We start from the raw sequence: 24,236 nt of genomic DNA, 5'->3' as shown, positions 1-24,236 counted from the left end.
GGCTTTGAATTTGAGTTAAGGCTTTGGGCCTTTAGGCATGAAGTAAGAAGTTTGGGACAAATACCAAAGAGCAGAAGTAAAGTTGCATTTAAAGTTTTGCTCTGCTTTTATATGAATATTAAACACGTAAGAGAACTGAGCTGCTATGTATCAGACATTCAGATTTGTAATGATGAAACACCCTTGTGATAAAGATGCAACTTTCAGACATTGTGAGAAACAAAGAGAACCAGGATGAAATAATTTTAGTTTGAGTGAAAGCAGATTTTCTGTTTGTTAATAACAAAATAATGAAGACAGTTTTCTGTTTCTGGTCTCTGAGAATATTCTTGTTTTCTAACTACTCCTTTATTCTCTTTCCCCATAATTGCATGCCAATGTTTAGGGTGTGTATAAAACAGTGATAAATAGGGCAAAGTGCTTAATTTTGAAACTGTTAGATTGTGATGTTTCAGGTTTCTACTATACTTTGATTTCCAGAAGGCCTTATTAAGATGTTGTTTAGAACAGAATTAAATAAGTGATCACAGAGTATTTAAAGTTCAATACCTTTTGTCTATATATTAGTTCATAAAAGGTTGCCTTAAAAGTTATTTTTAATAGATGAAATGCGTTGTAGAAAATAGGTTTAAAAATAAAAATCTGTTGCTTTTCCTGCTGTACTCATTTAAGTGGATTTTCCTCTTGGCTTTTGTACTTTTGTAGGGAAGGGGCCGTTCCACCGCATGCTGTGCATGTGCTGTGGAATCTTTGTGGCTCCGTTGTTTTCTTTGTCCTCTGTCAAAAGGAAGAAAAGTTGAACGACCGCTAGATGGCGCAGTTGGTGCCCGATAGCACTGAATGCTCGGGGCTTCAAACACCGCTTTTCTGACTGGGAATTCAGACTTTTTTAGATGATGATTCAAGTGTTTTCCATAAGTGTTCCTTTGCACCAGAAGTGCTTTTTGATAGCATAATCTTATGTCAATTAAATGCTGCTGTTATTTTATGTTAGTGTTGGCTTCTATGAATGCAAAGGGCTTGAAATGTTAGAGTACACCTGGGTAACTTTGTAATGATTAGTAATTCTTGTACCTAGCTCAGTGCACCATGTGTCCTTTTCATTGATGAGATTGATGCAATCACCCCAAAGAGAGAAGTTGCTTCAAAGGACATGGAACGGAGAATTGTTGCCCAGCTCCTAACTTGTTTGGATGGTCAGTTTCACAAACCTCTGTGCTGAGCTTTCTAATTATCAATCTAATTAGCTTTTCTTCATTAGTGACTTGTGGTTACTTTAGTGGAGATGGTAGTAATCGTTTTTCATGTTTTGGCACAGTTTACCTGTGTGTGAGGGGGGTGGGAAACTTCTAATAAATCCAAGGGGATGTTACTGCATTATTTTGACATCTTCTCTGTAAAAAGACTTGATGGGAGAATCAAATATTATTTGAAATGCATATTTCTGCTTAACTGTGCAAAACACCTATTCTGGACAGTAGAAGTAATGATATACAGCATCTTAGTGTGATTGTTGGTTACTTTGTGCTGTTCTAAGTATTACTGAGTGTGGCAGAAACAGAGGAACACATATATCAGAATAAAGTTGGGAAGGTGGTTATGAGTGCTAACTTTCTTTCCTTCCTTTAGACTTGAATAATGTGGCTGCCACAGCCCAGGTCCTTGTTATTGGAGCAACTAACAGACCTGACTCACTGGACCCTGCGCTGAGGCGAGCTGGGAGATTCGATCGAGAGATTTGTTTAGGGATACCAGATGAAGCAGCAAGAGAAAAGTATGTGTGATAAAGCTTCTTCCTTATGGAAAAAAATAAATTGAAGGTTTCCAAACAAATTAGGGAAAAGTACTTTTATTACACTTAGTTCTTTTTGTGCCTGCATCTACTCTGTGGCTTGGTAGCTGTACACTTGGAGTGGTTTCCTTTCTTACATGCAAACCTCATTTTAGCACTATATTAATGGGTTATGTATCTCCCTACATAACTATTGAATTAGGGACATAAACTAAGTATAGCACTTATTTTAGTCCTCTTGAGCACATTTTAAGAAGGCCCAGATTCTTCTGTTTTAGTTCTTGTAGAAATACAGCAGTCCAGGCATTAAGCCAGGCTGCAATCACCCTGCTGTGTGTTACTGGTATTTTTTATTCAAAAACCTGTGACCCTTAGATTAGATTTTAAAACATATATTTGTCTTTCATGGTTTTTTGCTACTGATTTCCACAACAGCAGAAAACACATGAAGAGAAGTATAAAGGCAGCTGTGGCTTATTTTGTTGTCATGGGAAGGAAAGTAAAATTAAAGGATAAGTTACTGTAGCTCAAATAACCTTATTTGTGGGTTGAAAAAGCAAGCCATTTTACATGCAGCATTGATATGGTCATTTGTTACTGTCAGCACTACTGCCATTCTTCCCTCTTTTCATTCCACCTCACTGCAGATTTATAGCTGTATATGTCTGTGTTCCTCTCCTTGGTTGTGGGAAAACATGCAAGTGGTTAGAAGTTGAGACTGATTCATGAAAATTCTGATTCAATGGCATTTCTAATGTTAGTGTTAAAAATATGATGTCCCCAGAGACAGCGCTGCCTCAGAGGGTGTGAGTTGTGAATAGATAAGCCACTGTGTGTAACAGAGATTGTGCACAAGTTGGAGCATAGTTGCATTCTCACATTTTTTTGTTTGGTACAATTGTTTTACTCCTGTCCCTTGAGGTATACCCTTATAGGAATACTTATTTCCTCCTTTTCTGTTTTGTCTTGGGGTGTTTTTTGTTTGGGGATTTTGTTCCCTGCATTAAGGTAAAGGATCATTTTAGAAACAAATAAAAGGTGCAAGGAAACACAGCACTTAGCTGTCAGTTACATGGAGCTGTTCAGCATTAGTGGTGAAACTGCATAAGCTTGAGTAATTTTAGCTCTTGGCATAAGAATGAGGTAGCAACTTGACAGGAACTCCTTTTAGCTTGTTTTCCCAAATAAATAAGCCTAGTACAGTCAGATTGTTTCCTTTTTCACTCACAAGCTTTTACCCACTGAATGACATTACCTGACTGATAGTGGTGTTTTTCACTTACCCTCCGAAAGGAAATAATATGGCTTTCAGCTTAGTTACTTTGTAGCTGTGTGTAAACTGTACACACCATACTGCTTCAGTTCATGTGGGCTGAAAGAGACCTTAAATTGTTGCTAACGTTTTCATATGAAAATTTTTGAAAGGCCACTTTCATCTTTATTTTGCTGTTCTTTTTTTCCCTTCTTGATCAGAATTCTTCAGACGCTGTGTCGAAAACTTAAGCTCCCCGAGTCCTTTGACTTTCTTCATTTAGCACATCTGACTCCAGGTTATGTGGGTGCTGACCTGATGGCACTTTGTCGCGAGGCAGCTATGTGCACAGTGAACAGGGTGCTGATAAAATCTGAGAAGCAGCAAAGGAAATATGCACAGGCTGGAGGAAACGCAGCTGAAGAAAGCGTGGGAATAGAAACAGAGATCCTGGTGAAAGAGAACAGCAAACAGCTTCCTTCTAAGGTATTTGTTCTCCAAAGTGCCTGTGTGTTGTCTTAATACAGAGCTATTTTACAGCTGTGAAAGCCTTTGCTCAGAAACCCTTAAACATCTGTGGCCATATCATCACATAGTGTTAGATTTAGGCACATCAGTTTGGAAGCCAGAAGTTTAGCTCATAATGATCTGTATAATGGGATGGGACTGAACTACAGGCTCCCAAAAACCAGACCTTCTATAAATCATGCTAATATTTTGCAAAAGGTGGGGTTTTGTAATTTGTTGTTGTTGTTGTTTGTGCTGTGGCGTTACACTGATTGTAAGAGAATTGTAAAAATACCAAAATTGCACTCAGTTTTTACCAGGCCATTTGCCTTGTCCTCATTGAAACATCTGTCATGATGCCCAACCATCTTCCCTAATGTGGTAGACTTAGAGCTAGCCAAAGTCTGGAAGTATTTATGCCATTTACATTTTCCTTCCAGCTGTGTGATTGTGTGCATTAAATCCCACGCAGTATGTAGTACCTACAGCAGGTTTGAGGAAGAGGCATTTAAAAACTCTGTGAAAGAGAAGTTGGATTAGTAAATGCAAATTTATCTGCAGAGAAAGACCCTATTAACCTGTGGTACAGCTGGAATTCTGTTGCAGGAAATAGTGTTTGCTGTGCTGGAATTATTCTATGCCACAAGTGTTGTGGCATGTGTGACATGCTGGGGACAGTGAACCAGAATATCTTTATAGGCTTTTGGCCCCGTTGCTCAAAATTTTGAGCATATTGCTGGCTGTATGCATTACCTGCAGGATTCCTAAAGATTCGTCTTGGAGAAGTTGAAGTGTTTTTAAGTCCACACTGCCATCAGATTCTGGTTTTAGAAGGACTGTCAAAGAAAATTGTTAATGTTATTAATAAAAAGCAGTGTAAAAACCTGCAGAGAGCCTTTGTGTGAAAGTAATAGGGCCATACTGCATACCTCCCAGCGTTTCCTGGGGCCTGATGTAACTACAAGAAAAGGGGAGGGACAGGTAGTGGCTGCTTTTATCAACAGCACCATGATCAAAGGAATTATTGAGGATAAGGAAGTCTAATCATAACAGAGACATATTTTGATAGCTGGCGGGAGGTTGACACAGTCTAATACAGGGTATTGTCATTAAAACAGTAGCATTATATTTATCATAGAAAAATAAACATATAAAACCCTTTTAAAATAATTCGCACAATTCAATAAACAAATCTGTTGGTCTCAGCTATTTCATAGTTTCTCTTAATGCCTCTGTTAGAAAGAAGAGAGAGATCTTAACAGAAAATATTGGGCTCTGTAAAACACGTTGTGATGAGTTTCAGGGCCATCTTAGTTGCAACTAATACAAAGTGACAATTTTCCCATATTCTGCTGTGGAGAAAAACGTTGAAACTGGAAGGACTTCTGCAACTTTTTATTCCCTTTGTCTTCTAGTGAAAATTCTAGTTTTACTTGAGGTGCAGTATCACTTTGCTTTCGTATGGCCTTTCTGTATTACAAGTGTTCTTTAATGAGCTGTTTTCTCAGATAGCTTCCTGAATTAGGAATTGGTTTTCACTAACTGTTACATACCTGTCTTCCCCAGCCCTTGGCAGGCCGTGCTCTGCAGGATGGAAAGTGTTAGAAAGCGTTTTGCTGTATCTCTTTGTTTTCCATTTGCCCAAACTTTATCAGGTCCTGGGTACAAAACCAGGTCTCGTCAGCATGAGGAAATGAACTGCCAACTTGAAATCAAATTGCATTAAATAAACACTTATCATCTAAGCGTGTATGTTAAGAGTTCTAAAGATTTACATGAAACGTGGTATTCCACAAATTGTCCAGTTTGGTAGAGTTGTGAGAGGAACAGCAGGGAAAAAATTGAGGACGGAATAGATGTGTTAGTTCTGGTTGTGTAGCATTTAAATCAAGATTGTTGTCTGTCAACTCAACGCTTCAACTGAAAAAAATTTACGTAGTGCTTTTCTGGAGCACTTTTATTAATGTCAGTCTTGAATGCTATTTTTATGTTCTACGTTACATTATGCTATGTCTTATACACAGTACTTTGTTTTACAATAATGAATATTATCACTGGAGGAAGTATTGCTCTAAAAAAAACCCTTGAAAAAGGTTTTAAACATCTGAACTCGTGCAATGTTTTCTCTGCGTTTCTCTGTACCCTAAGGAAGAATTACAGAGACTTTTGGATTTGCTGAAGAAGCCAGAGCCCTTGCCTGAGGAACAGCTGCAGAAGCTGTGCATTGAGATGAATGATTTCATTGTCGCACTGTCATCAGTGCAACCCTCTGCCAAGAGAGAAGGCTTTGTCACAATTCCTGATGTGACATGGGCAGATATTGGAGCCCTGGAGGATGTTCGGGAGGAGCTGACCATGGCAATATTGGTATGTGTTAATGTTACTTTTGAAAGGGTTTGGTTTTTTTTTTGCACCTCCCCCTATGCAGGAAAGAAAACTATTCCTGTATGTTTGTGTTTATTTAAGCTATAATGTGTCGCTTGTGAGTTCTAGTGTGCTACAAACTAGAAATATTGCAACATCTTCATTTAAAATAGACTTTTATAATTTGCTTTCCAATTTGTTACAAGTCTGGTGCATGTATTAAATACTTCATTTTTTGTATTCAAGATTTGATTTTTCAGTATGCTCATTATTACTGAGTGCTGAGTATTCTAGAAGTTTTCTACCAATAACCTTAGTTAGACAGTTGCTATATGGGGGAAAAAAACAACATGGAGACTGCTTAATAGCCTTGCTGCTGGTCATAGCATAGAATCATTGAGGCTGAAAAAGACTCTAGGATCATCTAGTCCAACTGCCAGCCCATCCCCACCATGGCTGCTAACCCCATGTCCCTCTGTGCCACATCTCCATGGCTCATGAACACCTCCAGGGACTTTACCATCTCCCTGGGCAGCTTGTGCCACTGCCTCACCACTCTTGTCTCTGAATAATGATGCTTCTCCCTCTTCTGGGAGGTATTTATCAATGCAAGGTAATAAGATTCCTGTTGACTGACTGTGTATATTCATTTAAATTGTAAAGCATTAGAACTACTTGCTTATAAATGAATTTTCTTCCAGCTGCAACTGAAATGTTGGCTTTTTTGTCACAGATAACCATGATAACTTATTTCATAGGCACCTGTGCGGAACCCAGAGCAGTTTAAAGCTCTGGGCCTGACTACTCCAGCTGGTGTTCTGCTTGCAGGGCCTCCTGGTTGTGGCAAAACACTATTGGCTAAGGTAATACACTTTTCTGAACATGTTTAAAGATAATGGAGAGTCTTGGTGAAGTGGGGTTTTTGTGAGAATGACTGAGTTTGGATGATACTGCCAGAAGCATCATCCCCATTAAAGTAGAAGTAGCACTGTCCCATTAAAGAGAGAGCGCCTTGCTAAATCCTCCAACCTCTGACACTCTTAACTGCATACAGTGATGCTTCGTGCTCTTTTCAGTAGGTGACCACTATGCTATGTTCCTTCTCCAGGTTTTTGTAGTTTCGTGGACAGAACCAAAGAATACATGAAAAAATGACTTTCTCTGTATACATCTTTTTGATAGGCTGTGGCAAATGAATCTGGGCTGAACTTCATATCTGTGAAAGGTCCTGAACTGCTAAATATGGTATGTGCTGGTCATTGTGCTTCTGTTAGAAGCAACAGAAGTTGTGTTGTTTACTCTCTGCTTAAAATGTTCAGTAGTGATGGATGTCTTGTGATAAGGAAGAAGTTATCTCTGTAGCTTAAATGCTTCTTGGTTTAAATTACTGTTTAATGCGTTACTGGGCAGATGGATCTTCTTGAGTGAAAGAGAATTTCTAAATGACCAACTACATGCATTAGTGCTGTTATGTAGATCAGAACAAAAATTCACATCAAAAGTGAGAACAGTTGGTAATCGGTAGCAGCAAGTCAGCAGTTTGCAAAGTTTTTGATTTCCAGTTTTGGTCATGTGTTTGGAGACTCTTCATCTTCTTAACAGAAGACTGAAACCTTGGGAAGCCATGGTTTTGAGTTGATCAGAGTAATTGATGAAGTTTTTATATGTTAACAGATAAAGGCACTGTAGTCTGATTATATTTTGTTAGAGTTAAGAGTGTTGAACTGAAAGGAAATGGCTGCATTCCATATCTTAGAAGAATGACAGTTATGGATTTATCAGTAATTTGGAAGCTGAAGCCAAAATACTGGATTTGTTTATTCTTTCTCCAAGCTTTTTGCTGTGTATTTCAAGTAATGCTATCAGCCAAGAAATATAAGTTAATAAAGAGTCCCGTTTCCTTGTGAAGGGAAAAAGTGCTTGGCTGTGATTCAGAGACTGTGATGAGACATTAATTGTATCAAAACACGTATGTTTAGAAGAAGCTGTTTCCATTTGCAGCTTGACAAACCCACTCATAATGACTGAAAGTGAGATTCTGGCTTATTTTCCAGTTCCCTGTCTCCCAGTCCCCCTGTCCTTGAGCAATTCTGTTAGGAACTTCAAATATTCACTGTGTTTTTACTCCCATTGTTTATAAGCAGATAAGGAGCAACAGGATCCTTAATGAAGATTGTACTTGTTATTTCTCATCATCAGAATGACAGCAAGTTAGATTAATTCCCTAGAAAGCAAGAATTCTCTTAAACTCTTAGAGTACTGGGAACTGCCAGAAGTGAGCTAATGACAACCAGTTCCCATGTACATCTAGTCCACTATTGTATTTAAGGCTGATTTTTTTCTTCCAAGCATTACTGTCATGGCTTACACTGTTTCATTGTGATGTGTCACTCATTTCAGTATGTTGGTGAAAGCGAACGCGCTGTACGTCAAGTATTCCAGCGTGCCAGGAATTCAGCCCCTTGTGTTATATTTTTTGATGAAGTTGATGCTTTGTGCCCTCGGAGGTCTGACCGTGAAGTGAGTCTGAAAATACTTTCATAAATAAACTCTCAGTTGTGCCTTTTGAGGCAATGTGCTAGCAATATGTTATAAGCATTTTATTTTAAATTGTATAAAGCTTAATTATTGTGTTAGCATCTATGTATTTAAAAAATAATAGCTAGAGAATGTGGCTGCCTACCAACTTGAGAAAGCCATAGGAAAAAATGAAGGAGTGCAGTTTAATACCGTAATTAATTTGTGGCCAAATCCTGATGCTTATATGCAATGTAATGCTTGCATGAAGTGCATACAGATTGGAACAATGTGAGTAATGAGTATATTTGAGACCGGAGCAGGTCTGGAATGCATTACACTTCAAAGCTATTCCACTCATCAAATTTTCTGTCTTGATTTTTGTTTTGGAGTTGTTGTTTACATATACCTAAAATTAACGTGTGCTTTGGGGATGGGGAGGTGTTGTTTCTGCTGCAGACTGCTTGTATGTTGAATGGAAAGGTGTTCTTTTTTTATGCAGAGAAAATGTGTCTGGTTTAATCATGATGTACTGGGTCATTGGCTGAAAGAGATATATGCTGTTTTCAGTATAAAAGCTGAGTAAAGCACTGTTCAGATATTGCCACCCATGCCTTTAACAGAAGTTAAAGTTCCAATCTGTAGGAGAGAGGAGGTTTGATCAGCTGTTTGAATTGAGTCATACCTTGTCTTCCAAATTTGCATACTTTTTTTTCCTCTAAAAGACAGCCAAGCTGAAATGTTCAGACTTGACTCCTTGAAAGTGCTGAGCTAGTGGTTTCCACAAAGCCTTAAAAGAGAATGTTGAGTATTAGCTATCACAGTAGGCAGTGGTGATAGCCAAGGAGTAGAATAAGCATGCTCTGGCCTTGCTATGTTTCCTTTCTGTAGCAGCAACAGGCAAAAACTGGTTGCATAGACCAGCTTGTCCTGCTCTTACAGCCACTTTGAACAAGTAGAGGTGTTGTCTGAGCAGAGTGATGGCTGTCTTTTGCCAGCTGTAATTGAGATTCGCAAATGTTTGGTGTTTTTACTGACTTCTTGAAGCCTGTATGCCTTTTCATCATCTATTCTGCTTATCTGTAGGCAAATGTATATTTTTGTATGTTTAATATACAGCGTTGCTCAAAACCACAAAGAAGTTTTGCTGCATATCTAAAACTGTTCTCCAACTCCAGTGCTTTTTTTGTCTCCCCAGCTCTAGGATGAAATTCAAATTAATCTATTGAATTAGGTCATAGAATCTTAGTACTATGAATTCAATATTAAACTATGAGTTGCTCCTTTCCAGTGAGGACAGATGCAGAAACTTTTTTTTTTTTTTTTTTTTCAAAGCCCCAGTAATGAGGACTTCTGGACTTTTTTGTGCAGGTAGATGGGAGAATACTTAGTACAATTATCTAATCATATTTAAGTGAGTCCTTCATTTTTAATGGGGAAGAAAAACTTTGCCAAGCTACAGCAAGCATAGGGATAACTTGTTTGTACCCCAAATTTATGCGGAGGATGTGAAGAAATTCAGAATGCATCTGTATTAAAGATGTTACATAGAAGCTTTCTTAGGGGAGTGTTTCTGTGTGGAGAATGAGTACATCTTTTGTTTCTTTTATTTTAAAATATTTACATTCTCACTGTTCTTGTTTTGTTTGTTTGTTTCTTTGTTTGGGTTTGTTTGTTTTGGCATGTTTCTCCTTCTAAAGTCAGGAGCCAGTGTTCGAGTAGTGAACCAGTTACTCACAGAAATGGATGGGCTGGAGAATCGCCAGCAGGTTTTCATTATGGCTGCCACAAACAGGCCAGGTGAGGACCCAAAAACCATAAGCAAGAGAGACATAGCAAATCAAACATTACTTCTCTTGTCTGGAAGTGACGTGTTCTTGTATGTTTGAATTTAGTAATTAGCCATGTTTTGTACTTAAAATTACAGTGTGTCATCAAATTCAATCCTTTCCTGATCAATTTATTTGGTTTCCAAATCTCAATGTGGAGAGAACGTTATGATTTATTGTGATGGAAAGCTTTGAAATTCCTAAAAGGGAAGCATCATTCCTTTGTGTAAATGAATATGAAGTGCATCTAATTAGTGAATTTGACCAAAGAGTAAATACTAATGGCTGTGCTACATGGTTTTAATTTTTCAGGTTCTATAGAGAACTTGAGTCCCAAAGGTTGAGGAAAAGCCCAGTTCTGAGCTAGCAGTGAGACATGAATTTATTTGTAAGATGGGAAGTGCAGATCTGTTTTGAACTGCCATATGGGCTTTGCTTTGTAAAACTTCATTACTGCAGCTTTTGAGTTAGTGGGAGTTATGTCAATTCTTTGAATGCAGGCCATGCATTTGTTTCCATAATAAATGGATGAACACATCTTTAGCCTGGATTAGTAACTTCACATTGTTGGACGTGTGGCAAGTGCTGTTATCCCAACGTGTAAAATGGAAACAGTATTTTCCATGCCAGTACTGTTAAAGAGCTTTTTAATGGAAAATTTAAGTGCATGATGCTGTAATACAATCCCTATTGAGAGTTTTTGTTTTGATTATTACAATTCATCTGTTGTGTAAACTTTATAATCTCATCTTAATAGGCAGCAAAACTTCCTTCTGCAGAGAGAGACAAAAACAGGAAAGTGCATTTGTGCCGATAGCAAGAGAAAGTCTGATCTAACACTGAGCACAGAAGTACAGGAAAGATATTCTTGTCTGGGCCTGCCATGGCAGTGTTGTGTTTAAACCGTGTTTCATCTGACTGGATTAAATTCGTGCATCATCTTAAAAGTTGTTTTCTTTTTTCCTGCCATTCCTGTCATATTCACAATAGCTGGTTTTACCAGAGCATCTATGACCAGAGGCATCTATCTTGGGGGGGGAGGGGGAAATGGTTTTTATACTCCAGAAAAAAATAGCGGAGCAATTTTTAATGTATGCATTCATTCCAGTTTTTGCCCTCTAAGCACAGGTGGCAGCTTGAGCAAAACTGTGTTCATCTTTCAGAAGGGGAGAAAGATCACACTGTGATAGGACCAGGTAGCTGGAATCTCAGTGGAGTCAAGCAAATGTTTTTATTTTCTCCTCCAAAATAGGTTTGTTTGTTTGTTTGTTTTTTTGCTGTAGCTGCCCAAGACATCTGTAGAGCTTACAGACTTAGTTTGTTATATTAAAAATACAATTTTCTGTATCTTCGGTGGGTGCTTCTGTGACTTTGGTCTTCACACTATTGTACTACGTAGGATATGGATTTTTAGAATCCCACAGAAGTAGGGCAAGTAATACCTTCATCATTTTTGTAGATGGGGAAACAGGGCATCAAGGAGCTAAGTCATTTAGAATCCAAGTATTTGTGCTGAAACATGGATAGGAATGACAGGAATTTAGGTCTTTCCCAGATTATACGTCCTGTTTGTGTCTCTTGTTATACCAGTATAACAATGCTCAGTATTTACATCCTGATCTGCTGTTTGTAGAGGTTCTGTAGTGGAACCCGCGGTGCTGAAAGCCTGCTGGAGATTTCTATTACATTTAAGTTTTAAATGTTTTTCTAAGAACTTCTGTGATAATTTTTGATTTCTTCTTCAGACATGGTAAGATCTGTAGTACTTCCTGGGAAACAAATTCTGTACTTTGAAGGTCTGTTTTGTGTCTTTGTGGGAATCTTATATTACCATCCATAAAGTTACTGAAATTAATGTGTAGTAGAAAAACAAACAAAAAATAAAATTAAGTTGTGTGTGAGTAATTACGATTGGCCCCATGTACTTGTGAATTAATTTATCATGGTGGCTGTCATGCAGATTTGCAAGGTTAATATAGGTAGAGTTTTTTTCTAACAGAACAAAATGAAAAGCAGACTTTTGCCTTTTTATATATTGTGAAATTCCTCACTTGACTCTGCTAGGTCTGGCAGAAAAAATGTTCTACTGTATATTCAAGGAGAGTCGTCCTTGTTTGTGACCAGATGAAACTAGTGCTTACGAGCCATATTTGACCACGTGTAGCTCAGCTGCACTGGGTAATAATGTCTCCTCCTGGACAGAGATGAAACTACTTCAGTCGATAGTCTTAGTGCTCAGAGCTTCACCTCGTGGCATGAGCACTTTCTGAAACTCTGTTCAATTCCCTCCATGTATTACTTTTCATTTCCTAAGGGCACATCTCACTTCTGGATTATTTTGTCTTTTTCCCCCCCACCTAAGATATCATTGACCCAGCTATCCTGCGTCCTGGTAGACTGGATAAAACACTCTATGTGGGATTGCCACCTCCTGAAGATCGCCTTGCTATTTTAAAGACAATCACCAAGGTGAGTATTTGGAAATGAATTCTTACCTGGGACCTCGGTGGAATGGTGTAAAACAAATTAAACCTGACAAAAGAATTGCAGGATCCTGTCTCATGAAGCATTTTTGAATATTGCACAAAGCCATGAAAATACACAATCAGCCACATCTGCTGCTAAATTTGCTCTAAGGGATGATAAATGTTGAGCAACGCTCACCTGTTAAACATAGAAGCTGCTGCCTTTATAGTCGCAATTTAAAGAGATTTAATTAAAAGATTCCTATCTATGTGAGTAAAGGGCCTGTAAGTGTTTTGTAAGCATTTTGAGGGAGGAAGGAGGTTTCCTCACATTCAGTGATATGATTCAATAGCTCCAGCTGTATTTACTCAATACTTAATTGTGACACTTAATTCTCTTTACGAGTAATAGCAAGCGTGTGATGAGGAAGCTGTAGGTCCAAGTGTATGTTAAAACTTTAAAAATTGTTAAAATGTATAAAGATTTTAAATATTTTAAGGTGTAAAAATGTTAAAAAGACTGGTCTTCATGGGTCTTCCTTACTCTACTGGCACATTCCACCACTTGAGAGATTTGGATTTCTCTCAGTACAGCAGTAATCGAAGCCTAAGAAGAAGCCTTAGAATCAAAGCCTTGAATGCTTAGAAGCATCATGAATTATTCAGATATCTGCTACTTTTTCTAGTAGATCAGCATTGATTTTTATGAGCAAGCATCCTATCAGATTTTCTTGAGCTGCAAAGGAGACCAGGTATTACTTACAGAGGAGATAAAGTGCTGATGTTATAAAAAATATGGGAAAATGTTATAAAAAGAGAACTCTCAGACGTACATCAGCATAAAGTGATGGCATAGGCACTAGTTAATGCTGTAGGAGAATTCAGGAAGTTAGGACAAATTCAAGTGTATTTTTTCATGCCAAAATAGTTGTTCAAAAATCAAACTGTTGATATGAATTCAAAGTCTTACTTCCCTATGTTTGTTTCATTACTTCATTAAGGAAAAAAAAAGTATATATTTGCCATTAGCATTTTATTGTTTCTGAGTTTTATAAAAATGTGTCAGTAGAAAATTTATACAATGTGATTCTTGCCTTTTAAGAAACTGAGCAATAATTTGAGTGTTTAATCCAGATTACAAGCCATTTTTCAAACATCCTGTAAGGAATTACTTCTTTTTTTATTTTGCAATTTATTTCAAAGGCTTTGAAACTTATTTAAAAATCGGGCTTATAAGATTGTTCTGACTTAAACTGCCTCCTTCTTCTGGAAGAAGTGGGTGGTAATGGTCGGTTGTTAGACTTTCTAAAGGGAATGGAAAGATTCTCTGATTAGGATAGTGTATACTTGCTCTCTTTTTATTTTTTTTGACATACAGGTATTAATTCTCACTATTTTTTGCTGGAGAATCTTTGGATGTTTGTAACCACCAGTTACAAATCAAGTTGTGATTAGACTAATTAGTGATTTTAGTAAAATGATGCAGCAGATCTTGGTTCAAGACTATGTGGGAGAAGAAGGTGGTATTAAACAAGACTTACTTCTGTCACTCTCAAACTTAACACTTGCTCACACTCTCACAGCCACGTGTAGTCACCAGGATGCATGCATCCAAGTGGAAAGGCCAGAATCACATCAAAGATAAGGACTTCAGGGTGTTTTGACCTCACTTCATCTCTTGGCTTCCTCTTGACTAGCAATGGCAAACTTGCTGTTAGAGAAAACTGTTTTCTAGGTTCTCAGACTCTTAGTTCAGCTGCCGTAAATCTTGGTGAGTTTGCTGCAAGTTGTCCTTGTTCTCTTCTTCTGAATAACTTTATGGACACAGTCTGCACAACACAAGAGGAGTGGTACATCTGATGTGGTAACCTTGTCATTATCCTGTTATCAGAGCACAGATTTTCTATTGACAAACAATCTCTGCTGTGACCTTATCTGATTATGGTCTTCCCTGTTATCATAAGCAACACATTGCACAGTGTTTACCAGCTTGATTCCTGTCTTTAGTTATCAGTGCGTGTTATTTTTGGAATGCCAGACATTTCCATGCACACTTAATTCATATTAGTCGATGTTTTGGCTACAAATCTTTATAATGAAGATGTTAAGTCACTAATTGATTATTTTTCTCAGTTTTTAGTTAAATGACCCTGAGGATAATTAGAGGGCTGTAGAACCTTTTCTATGGATTGTTCAGCCTGGAGAAGAGGAGGCTTTGGAGAGACCTTATAAGTTTCCTTTCCGTACTTTTTGAGGGCCTACAGTGGGGAGGGACTCATTATAGGGAGTGTAGTGATGGACCAAGGCTTAGAGTTATAAGGACGATTTAGGTTAGGTGTTAGAGAGAGACATTCTTTGCTCAGTGGTGAGGCGCTGGTACAGCATATCCAAAGAAGCTGTGGTGCTTGTGAATCTCAAGGTCAGGTTGGATGGGGCCCTGGACAGCCTGAGCTGGGGGAACCAGCCCTGCCTGTGGCTGGGGGTTGGGGCTGGATGATCTTCCAACCCCAGACACTCCATGATTCTGTGATTTTAAGATGCCAGCAGAAATGAGATTCATTCCATGAGTGAATCTTGTTGCTTAGTTCCGTGCTCGTTCCATGATGAGAATGGTGCTGTTCTCACTGTACTACTACTGCATTTATAGAGTTCTTACAAAGTTAGGTAAAGATCAGTATTTCTAACATTAAGAACAGGAAATATGTTATTCTCTTGAAAAATATATAGGAGACGTTTTTCTGTCCCCAGGTTCCTGTAGATATTTTAAATTAATTGAAATGCCTTATTCTCTGTCAGACTTCATCCCTGCACTGTGAGTAAGAAAATTTGAACAATCTCTGTGCAGGAGCACATGTTTAAGGCATCAGATAAAACAAAAAATGTTATCTAGATGTGTGGGGATTCTGGGTGATGGTAGTCATTCCCCAGAATCCTAGAGGAATACTTGCACAGTAATGTTGAAGGAAAATCTGCTTACAAAGGCAGTGGGAGGAGTAGGAAGGGGAGTTGTGAGAGCAGTGGGGTATAAGGAAACACCATAGATGGAGTTTGAAGCTTTGAGTTTTATTTCAGATAACTTGTACAAATCAGTCATTTTCAAATTGCATATTAATTATGCAAGAGAAGCATGTCTTCACACGCCTATGTTCCCAGTGTACTGATGTTCCTGTAAGCTCCATCAGCTTCTCTGGTGGACGTAGTGCTGAGCTCATCCCACTCACAAAATGCTCAATGTATTCTACTCACAGTAATTGGTAGAATGTTTCTTGTTAGTAGAGGTGTCTCACTGCCTTGCAGTCTTGTACAATTATTAAAGTATCCCACATGCAATTGTATAGAGCTTCCTTGTGCCCATGTTAGGGTCTCTTATCCTTTCAAGGTGTTTCAACATGAGGCTGTTCCCTTGCCTCTATTTCTTCCTTTCCAAGTTGGCATTCTACCCAAGGTTCATTAGAAATTGCTCTCTTAGTCTACCTAGGCCCCCCTCCTTGGTTATTTGACTGTCAGTTTCCTGTTCAAGGCTTTTAATTTGCCAGTTGCTATACACTTTATTTCTTTATCTTGAAGGCGTTTTAGGTATGTGGTACTTTAGGTTCACCTGAACAAGTCAGAAAAGGATTATTTGTGTATTCCTGTCAAATGAGTTAAATTTCATGGCAGAACTGAATCAGTCCTATCAAAAAATGTCCTTTCACACCTAAATTCAGGTGTTAGTTCATACTGTAGACATCCAGAATCTCTCTACTGCCTTACTGTACGGGCTTATAGTATTTGAAATGATTTTGTTGGCTGGCTTATACAACATATAATGCTGAATATTTTTTGTTGTTGGAGATGCAAGAATAAAAATAAGCCACTTCTGTGGTCTTTGTGGAGAAAGCAGCACTAGTATGCAAGCTTGGTGTCAACAAGTCTACTTTCTATATGAACTCAAAGAATCCAGAATGAAAAACTTCCAGGTCTGAAAGTGTATGTTTGTCTAGAATATAAAAGGTATGCAGTAATTAAGTTTTAAAGGTGATGAGGCAAGACTAAATCTCCATGCCTATTGCTGAGCTATATGATTTCAACATCTAACAAAAGTGGAGGAAGTTCAGATAAACAGTGCTGTTGATATAAGCAGCTACATGAGCTCGTCTGTGTATGCAGTGGTGTCAGTGTGACCACACTGTGACAAGCTGGCCGTCGCTTTGACAACAGAAAATCTAATCTGCTGGTGGGAAGTTACAATTGACATCATAAATTATTTCATAATTAAATGCTGTTAAGGCTGATGATCCTTCCTGTCACTTTGATATAAAAACAATGGTGGTATTTGTGAATATCTCAGAAAGCTTCTCAGACTCCTTTATCCCTATTTGGTAAATTTAATCACTTAGGAGATGGCATGTGTAAAAAAAAAATAATAAAAAAAAATATATATATATATGTACGTGTGTATATATATATATATTTATACACATGTGTAACAATAATCAAAACAAAAACTTACATTTTTATCTTTCATTATCAACTCAGGATGGCACTCGGCCTCCGCTAGATACAGATGTAAACCTTGAAGAAATTGCTTACAGTCAACAATGTGATTGTTATACGTGAGTATTTCCTAATTTTTACTTTAATTTTAGTGTGCAGTGATGCACAGTAATTTGTGCTGTTTTTCTTACGTTCATTTGTGCATTTTTCCAAAGACTGGGTGGGAGTCTATGGATGCTAAAATCTTTGTCATCTGGGATAGCTTTCTTCATCTTGTAAATCCAGATCAGGAGAGACTATTTTTTCATCTTAACATTGCTTGGCCTTATATTTCTTGCATCATCTGAGGATAAAAGAGCCCTGTTTAAGCTGTTGATCCATATACAGCGATGATGAAAGCAAATAGGTTAAACAACCAGAACTAACTTGTTCTCTCACACAACTGAAAGCAATGTGTTTGACACAGTAATAGCGAGGGCCTATTCCAACCTGTGCTTTGTGAATACTGACATATGTTTTTTAGGAAATCTTGATAACCATCTGTCAGAGTAATTTGCAAAGTCAGTGTTTTACAGAACTCCAGAAAGTTTCAGTCTGTTAGATATTTTAGTATTTGTGTTACTAGTTGATTATTTTCTGGAGTTCACAAAAGATAATGACATAGCGCATGTCACAATATTGCTTTTGAGTCTAGAAGTCGAGGCTACCACAGCAATCATTTATAGTTTGTCTGTGTTTTAGATCTAGGAAAGAGGAGCTTGTGTTCTCTCCCCAGCCTGGGGCAGAAGGGTGGGGAGTGTTTAAATACAGGAATAGTCCTGCCATCACCAAAGGAAGCATGGGCTGTTAATTGCAAGTGTTTTATTTCAGCAGCTTGCACTAGTCTGAAGGCTTGTGAAAAGTTTAACAGCTGGAAACTGGGAACAAGGTTTCAAAAGTCTGTTCTGACCGCATTTTGTGGATGATGTTATTTTAAGAGCATGTTCATTTATCTGGAGATCCAGCTTTGGGCAATACCTCTGTGTTGTAATAATGGCTGATTTCATTTCAATCTTTCGTAAGACCAATTAAAAAAAAAAAAGTATCATGTTCCCACTGAGTGCACAACATTAAACAATTCCTGGATATTTTTGATGAGGCTAGATGGATTTTGCCTCTTCCTCTGATTCTCATTCTTTTGATCTAAATCTGAGGCTGAAAGCTGGAGGGTTTCATTCCACGATAGAGCTTGCAGCACTGGACAGTCCTTGAACATCTTCTCAGAGTTCACACAGCGATCCTTCTCTGTCATATTTTGCTTTCTTTCTTCTGAAGGTACCCTATAGCTTTTCTGTGCTCTTTCTGTTGGGTAGAAGGAAGAATGCAACCATGTACAAGAGAGAAAAGGGGAATGTAGCCCACTGACAGCATTTTAACTGTTGATGCATTTAGCTCTGCAACTAAACGATCTTCAATTTCTAAGCCTGCAAGGTATTCTAGGTCTTAAATTGAAACTAGAGTGAGTATTTTTTCATTTTTTAAGTGTAATAATTTATGTGGTAGGTATTTAAGGAGCTTTTGGAAATTCCCTTACCTTTTGCCAGTCTCCTCTAACTATCTGTAGTGTCTTCTGTATCTATAGATTTGATAAACTCATTCTAAGATAACTTGCTCTGGTTTTGTACACAGAGGTGCAGACCTTTCTGCTTTAGTGCGTGAGGCTTCGATTTGTGCGCTGAGACAGGAAATGGCCCTGCCAAGCACTGAAAGCAAGAAAGGTAAGAAAGCTTTCCAAAAATCCTAATTGAACAGTGAGAAGATAAATGGAATGTGAAGTGTTTAATACAAGTCCAGATGTGTTTGCTTTCATAAATGCTTGATAACTACTGCTCCAAACAAAAGTCAAGTCAGATTTGTTTTCAGAAAATGAATGAAGCAGTTATAGTGGAGAGGAACAGGGGAAAACCACTGATCCTGGAGCCCACTTGTTCTTCTGAACTTATCAAAAGTCAGCATTAAATGGCAGTATAAGCAGATAATTTACATGCCTGACTGAATACATCGTTGCCCAATTTTCACATAATTATCAAAGACTAATTATACTGATCTATTTGCAGATTTGAGTAGCAGTAGCAGCAGTAGTTCCAAGCCTGCCTTTGGCATGCAATTGGGTTGTGTAATTACGTGCAAGCAATCAGTTGTAGTGGTGCTAGGAAAAGCTGAGTGTTTTTCATTTTAGGTGTTGAGCTTATCTTTGGCTTTTATTTATCCTGGCCTTTTTGCCAAGATTTTAACAGGAAGTTAAAATTGTTTCATGTGCAATTTCTTGCCTTTTCTATATCTCTACAATTGTTTCATTTTTCTTTCCTTTCTTCAGTGCATTCAGATAAGAAAATGTAATTGAAAACTGTTCTTTGTGTGCATCTTTTTTTTTTTCTTCCAGTAACTTCTTCTGTTATTTTACTTAAGTCAAAATGAGAATGGTAAGATGGAAAGCTAAGGTGTCAGATTGCCTTGAAAAATATATTCAGCTTTTATTCTGCTTTGTGAGAGTCACACTGACATTTTATGGTTCTGAATCATTCTTTCTGATCCCAGCCCCTTGCTGTAAGGTGAAGTGAGCAATTCAATTTAGAGGGAGAAAAAGAAAAGTCTACAAAAAGTCACAATGTTGTGTGAAGGGATTACTCATTTGCTTGCTCTTGATTCTTAGATGGAAATCTTTGAACTTATCTTGTTTGGTTTTATGACTATTCCAGATGGAGCACATTTGAATCAAAGATGTTATTCACTTCAGTCTGGTCTTTAAGCCCGAGGTCCCAGCCTGACCACTGATTGTATTGATGAGTGGCAGCCAGGAAGTCCATCAAATGGGCACAGATTGATCCACATGCATAGCAGCTGTTTGTGTGGGATGTGGAGTTCCAGGGTATCACCCTTAGCCAGTATGAAAGGTGAAAGGTACAATTTGATTTGAAGCCTTGTTCATTTACACCTTCAGAAGGGCAGTGCGCATACACAATCTGGGAGTTTCTTTCTTCAGTCTTACTACAGGACACACGCAAGGCTTGAAATCATCTATAAAGCTGATCTTGTTAAGCAAAGAGTATGTGGAGTTTTTCTAAGAACTCTTGTTCTTAGCTGCTAAAAACAAGTGTGATTTACTAACCGAGATAAAGCTTCGCATTTCTGCTGTCCTTGCTTGGTATTTTTGAATTAAAAGTATTAGAGGAAGCAGTTATCCTTTACTCATCTAGATAAACAGGAAAAATCTTATTTGTTTAAATATGTAACTCAAGTTTAAATATAATGCCTGGAAAGAAATGCTGATATATTTTGTGATTTGAATGCAACATGGGGAAAAAAAAAATTGCTAAAAGTAACCACACATACTTAATTTCCCCACACTAAATAGTTTTGCAGGCAAAAAAAGCAAGGCAAGCTATATGAATGCAAGTAGCAAAGGTACAGATTACTGCCACTAACCTGACATGAACAGGCACTGTGCCTGCTCTTACCACACAGGAAATGCAAAGCCCCCTACCAGACTCTTGCTGAGAGGTAAACTTTTAAATAGCAGTAGATGAGTGAATGCTTGTCACAGCAAATACATTTAGATTTGTATCACAAACTATTTCACCAGAACTTTTTCTGATAGTTAATGAGGAAGACACTAAGGACATCACTAATGCTGTTTTCTTTTTATTCTCCCTTTAGCTGAGACTATATTTTGTTTAATAATTCAAGTAAACAGACTTTAAAAAAAGTGAAAGCAAACAATTCTCATTGCTGTCTTTTTATATTTAATGGAGTTTTGATGACTTGCTATTGAAGCCACATGACTTCTGTGAAGTTGAGCTTTTTCCTCACTAACTGTAGGTGCTGTCTTGGGGAAATAGGATACTTACATTCAGATGTTAAGTTTACACCTTTTTTTTTTTTACTAGTATAAAATCATATTGTAGTGGGAACCTTGAATAAAAGATTCAGAGAACCAAGATGAGAAGCAGCAAAGCTGTGTGCTTAGTTTGCTGAACTTAATCTGCATCTTGAACACGTTCTCATATTTAGGCATCTCCACCTGCTATGCAGCAGAACACTTTTCTGAATTCTGACATCAAATATATTGAAAAGTTTCAAGTTTTGTAACATCTGCACATCCTATTCTCATGACAAACATGTCTGCAAAGGCACTGGCTGTACATATCCCTGGAAGCAAAAGGTTTCTTAATGAAATGCATGAAAAATGCACCAAATTAACTCGAAGCATACTTTTGTTTACCTCTACCTTTGATAACTATGCATGCTAGCACTGTACTGAATCCATGGTAGTGGCATCTAGACTACAGAAGGGTTGCTTTCTGAGAACAGAGGAAGCCATGATTTATTTGAGGTATGCTTACCTGGTAGCAGACCAGAAAAACCAAACCACAAACCTGTTCCTGAAGTATGGTTAGGAAAAAATTACTCCAGGCAGCTGCTTTAGGGTCAGAAAGGGGATTTGTGTACACACACAAAAAAAACAGCAACTGAAAAAGTAAAGACAGCTTTCAGTTCTGGTTGAGGTCAAACAAAATGATATGAAGTGAATATTAAGGAATTGAGCATCTTGTGGTGGAATCTGGATAACAATCTAGGTATTCAAATAAACATAAATATTAATTTATACATTTATATAAATTTCTAGGTGTTTATTACATAGCATTCCATAGGGAAGCTTGATGTTGAACATGTCTAAGATAGTAAAGCCCAGAAATAAAAGCAGCAGGATTAGCACATGGAATTATTATAATATATAATAATTTGCATTATAATACATGCAAAAAAGAAATCACTTGATGTCAGGTACCTGCAGTCTCCCTGTATAATGTATTCACTTTGTTTTAAAGGAGGAATCAAGATTTCCCATAAACACTTTGAAGAAGCTTTTAGAAAAGTGAAATCTTCAGTATCAAAAAAGGTAAGAACAGCTTCAGGTGTGCGAGGCTGACCGCCCCTCTGAAAAGGATTCTTTTTATTTGCTAGAGACTGGTAGAAGTACTTAAAGCTGCAAACTATTTGCATGCATTTCACTAACTACTGACGCTACCTGTTTCTGCATTAAACAAACCAGACTTTCGTTTCTGAACTTCTGGGAAACACCTCCCTCTTCATCTGCAGATAAATGATGGTTTGTGGTAAATGCATTACCACAGTGCCAAGGTTAGCATTTAGGGTAGTACCTTGAACTTTTAATTGATGTTTCCAGACTAGTTATTCACCTGACCCTCACCTCTTAAATGAATATTCCACAGGCACAAAAGTCAAGGCATTGCACTTTGCCACCACTATTTTCCCCCCAGTGGATGTGCACCTAAAGGTGCTCAGCCATCTCTGTTAAGGTGAAGATGCATCATTTAAAGTTTTCTTTACGTCCTATCATTTTTTTTTTTAAATCATTTGCATTTGTCAAGGAAGTTCATTTTAAAGGTTATCTTATGACTAGTTATTTTGAAATGAAAGTTGCTCAGTTATCTTAATTACTATAATTGAGAATATAGAAATTGCTAGTTAATAGCTCTTCCTGTACAGCCAAGAGTGTTCATCAAAATAAATATTTTGAACTGTCTTTTAAAGTACAGAATACTGATCCCCCATTTCCATATGCTATTTCTTACCTGCTAGATAAATTGAATCAAGCAAATCTCTACATACTCTCCTGTCAATACTGGGAAACAGCTGAATCTGACTGATTCATTTCTCAGTCTTTTCCCTCCTACATACATCTCTCAGTTGACTTACTGTGTATTTGATTGACCTGAGGCTAACCATAAGTTATTTTTGAAGCCAGATATCTACTGAATGCTGATAATTTTAGTAGAAGTTAACATTTTTAAAGTATTCACTTCCTCAAAACTATCATTTTGAGTGATAGGTGGAAAGGTAAAGGAACAGTTACTGTTAACCAAGACCAGCAAAAGATATACTTGTCTGCTTATTTTTGGCAGAAGTAGACAAGAGAGTGACAATTTGGGAGCTCTCCTGGCAAGGAGAACACTAGTGCTCTTGTGATGTTCTGAGCCTAGCATGGCAACGTGAATGACATGAACTCTGCCAAAGCCTTCTGTTAACTACATACCACTGCTGAAAGCCTCATCCACAAGGCCAGCAGGATCTTGTTTGCCCTTAGTTAGCTTTCCTTCTGGTAAATATTTTAAAAGTTGAGCCAGTGTCTCATATAGCTGGTAAGTTTTTTTTTTTTAAAAAAAAAAGAAGACAGAAGACAAGCTCTTAAGTGCTGCATATGTTTTTTCCCATTGTCTAAAGTCTTCTCATCTTTGCACTTTTAGGATCAAATAATGTATGAAGAACTGCGTCGGTCACTGTGCAGGTGATACATTTTCTCCTAGAAGAGACTTTTGCAGAGAATTTTGTAACACCTGTGCCAGATTTCAAGATACAGGTTGGAAAGTACCTCATCTCCCTGAACTTGTCATCGTGCACCTGAAAAAAGTCATTGTAATCTACTGTTGTAAGCAATCCTTAAACTATTTATAGAATAGAAGATGCAATATACGTTTTCTACTCATCATATTTACAGTTTAAAAATAAATGCTTTTAGTGCTAAAGATCTGAGGCCATTCTGCATTAATATTTGGTGTCCTTAATCAGAAATACGTCAGAAGCAGACAGGCTTCTTCCACATTTCTACTACTCAAAGAGGTACCTTCAACTATTAATTAAAACACCTATGTTTTCAAGAACAGGGATTCTGGAAGAATTACATGGAGAAGAGAGTTGTGAAAGGAGACTGGGAATACAGTGCAGTGTGTAACTCTATTAATCATGCTGTTTGGAAATAGTGATACACTGATTGTGCCAGCACAGCTACTCACAGTTTGACATACAGTTTTCACCTTACAAAAATGAGCTAGCCAGACTTAAAAGTTACCCTGGAAATCTTGGAAATCTCAGAAAGGGTGTGATGTTATGATTAAGCTACTTAAGAAGTACTTCAAATTAACTGTTAACAACTGTTAGAATTGTTAGTGTTAAAAACCCTGAGAATTCTTACC

The 24,236-nt window shown here is 37.6% G+C and overlaps 1 protein-coding gene across 2 annotated transcripts in view; it reads left to right on the top strand.

Moving 5' to 3' along the window:
• NVL (nuclear VCP like) overlaps window positions 1-23,793 on the top strand; it is a 30,595-nt gene extending 6,802 nt beyond the window's left edge. For both annotated transcript variants that reach the window (XM_042862217.1, XM_042862218.1), the window contains 13 exons: window positions 1,079-1,196; window positions 1,630-1,774; window positions 3,266-3,530; window positions 5,700-5,918; window positions 6,674-6,778; window positions 7,098-7,160; window positions 8,316-8,435; window positions 10,133-10,232; window positions 12,624-12,730; window positions 17,245-17,321; window positions 18,871-18,959; window positions 22,071-22,141; window positions 23,511-23,793. In XM_042862217.1, coding sequence (XP_042718151.1) covers window positions 1,079-1,196; window positions 1,630-1,774; window positions 3,266-3,530; window positions 5,700-5,918; window positions 6,674-6,778; window positions 7,098-7,160; window positions 8,316-8,435; window positions 10,133-10,232; window positions 12,624-12,730; window positions 17,245-17,321; window positions 18,871-18,959; window positions 22,071-22,141; window positions 23,511-23,555 — 1,524 coding nt within the window. In that variant the 3' untranslated portion in view covers window positions 23,556-23,793. The remainder of the gene's footprint in view (window positions 1-1,078; window positions 1,197-1,629; window positions 1,775-3,265; window positions 3,531-5,699; window positions 5,919-6,673; window positions 6,779-7,097; window positions 7,161-8,315; window positions 8,436-10,132; window positions 10,233-12,623; window positions 12,731-17,244; window positions 17,322-18,870; window positions 18,960-22,070; window positions 22,142-23,510) is intronic.
• The last annotated feature ends 443 nt before the right edge of the window (window positions 23,794-24,236 follow it).

Source organism: Lagopus leucura, unplaced genomic scaffold, assembly GCF_019238085.1.
Source record: "Lagopus leucura isolate 7727_CA_CO unplaced genomic scaffold, USGS_WTPT01 Super-Scaffold_73, whole genome shotgun sequence".
Classification (NCBI taxonomy): domain Eukaryota; kingdom Metazoa; phylum Chordata; class Aves; order Galliformes; family Phasianidae; genus Lagopus; species Lagopus leucura.
This window is presented reverse-complemented; position numbering and strand designations above follow the sequence as displayed.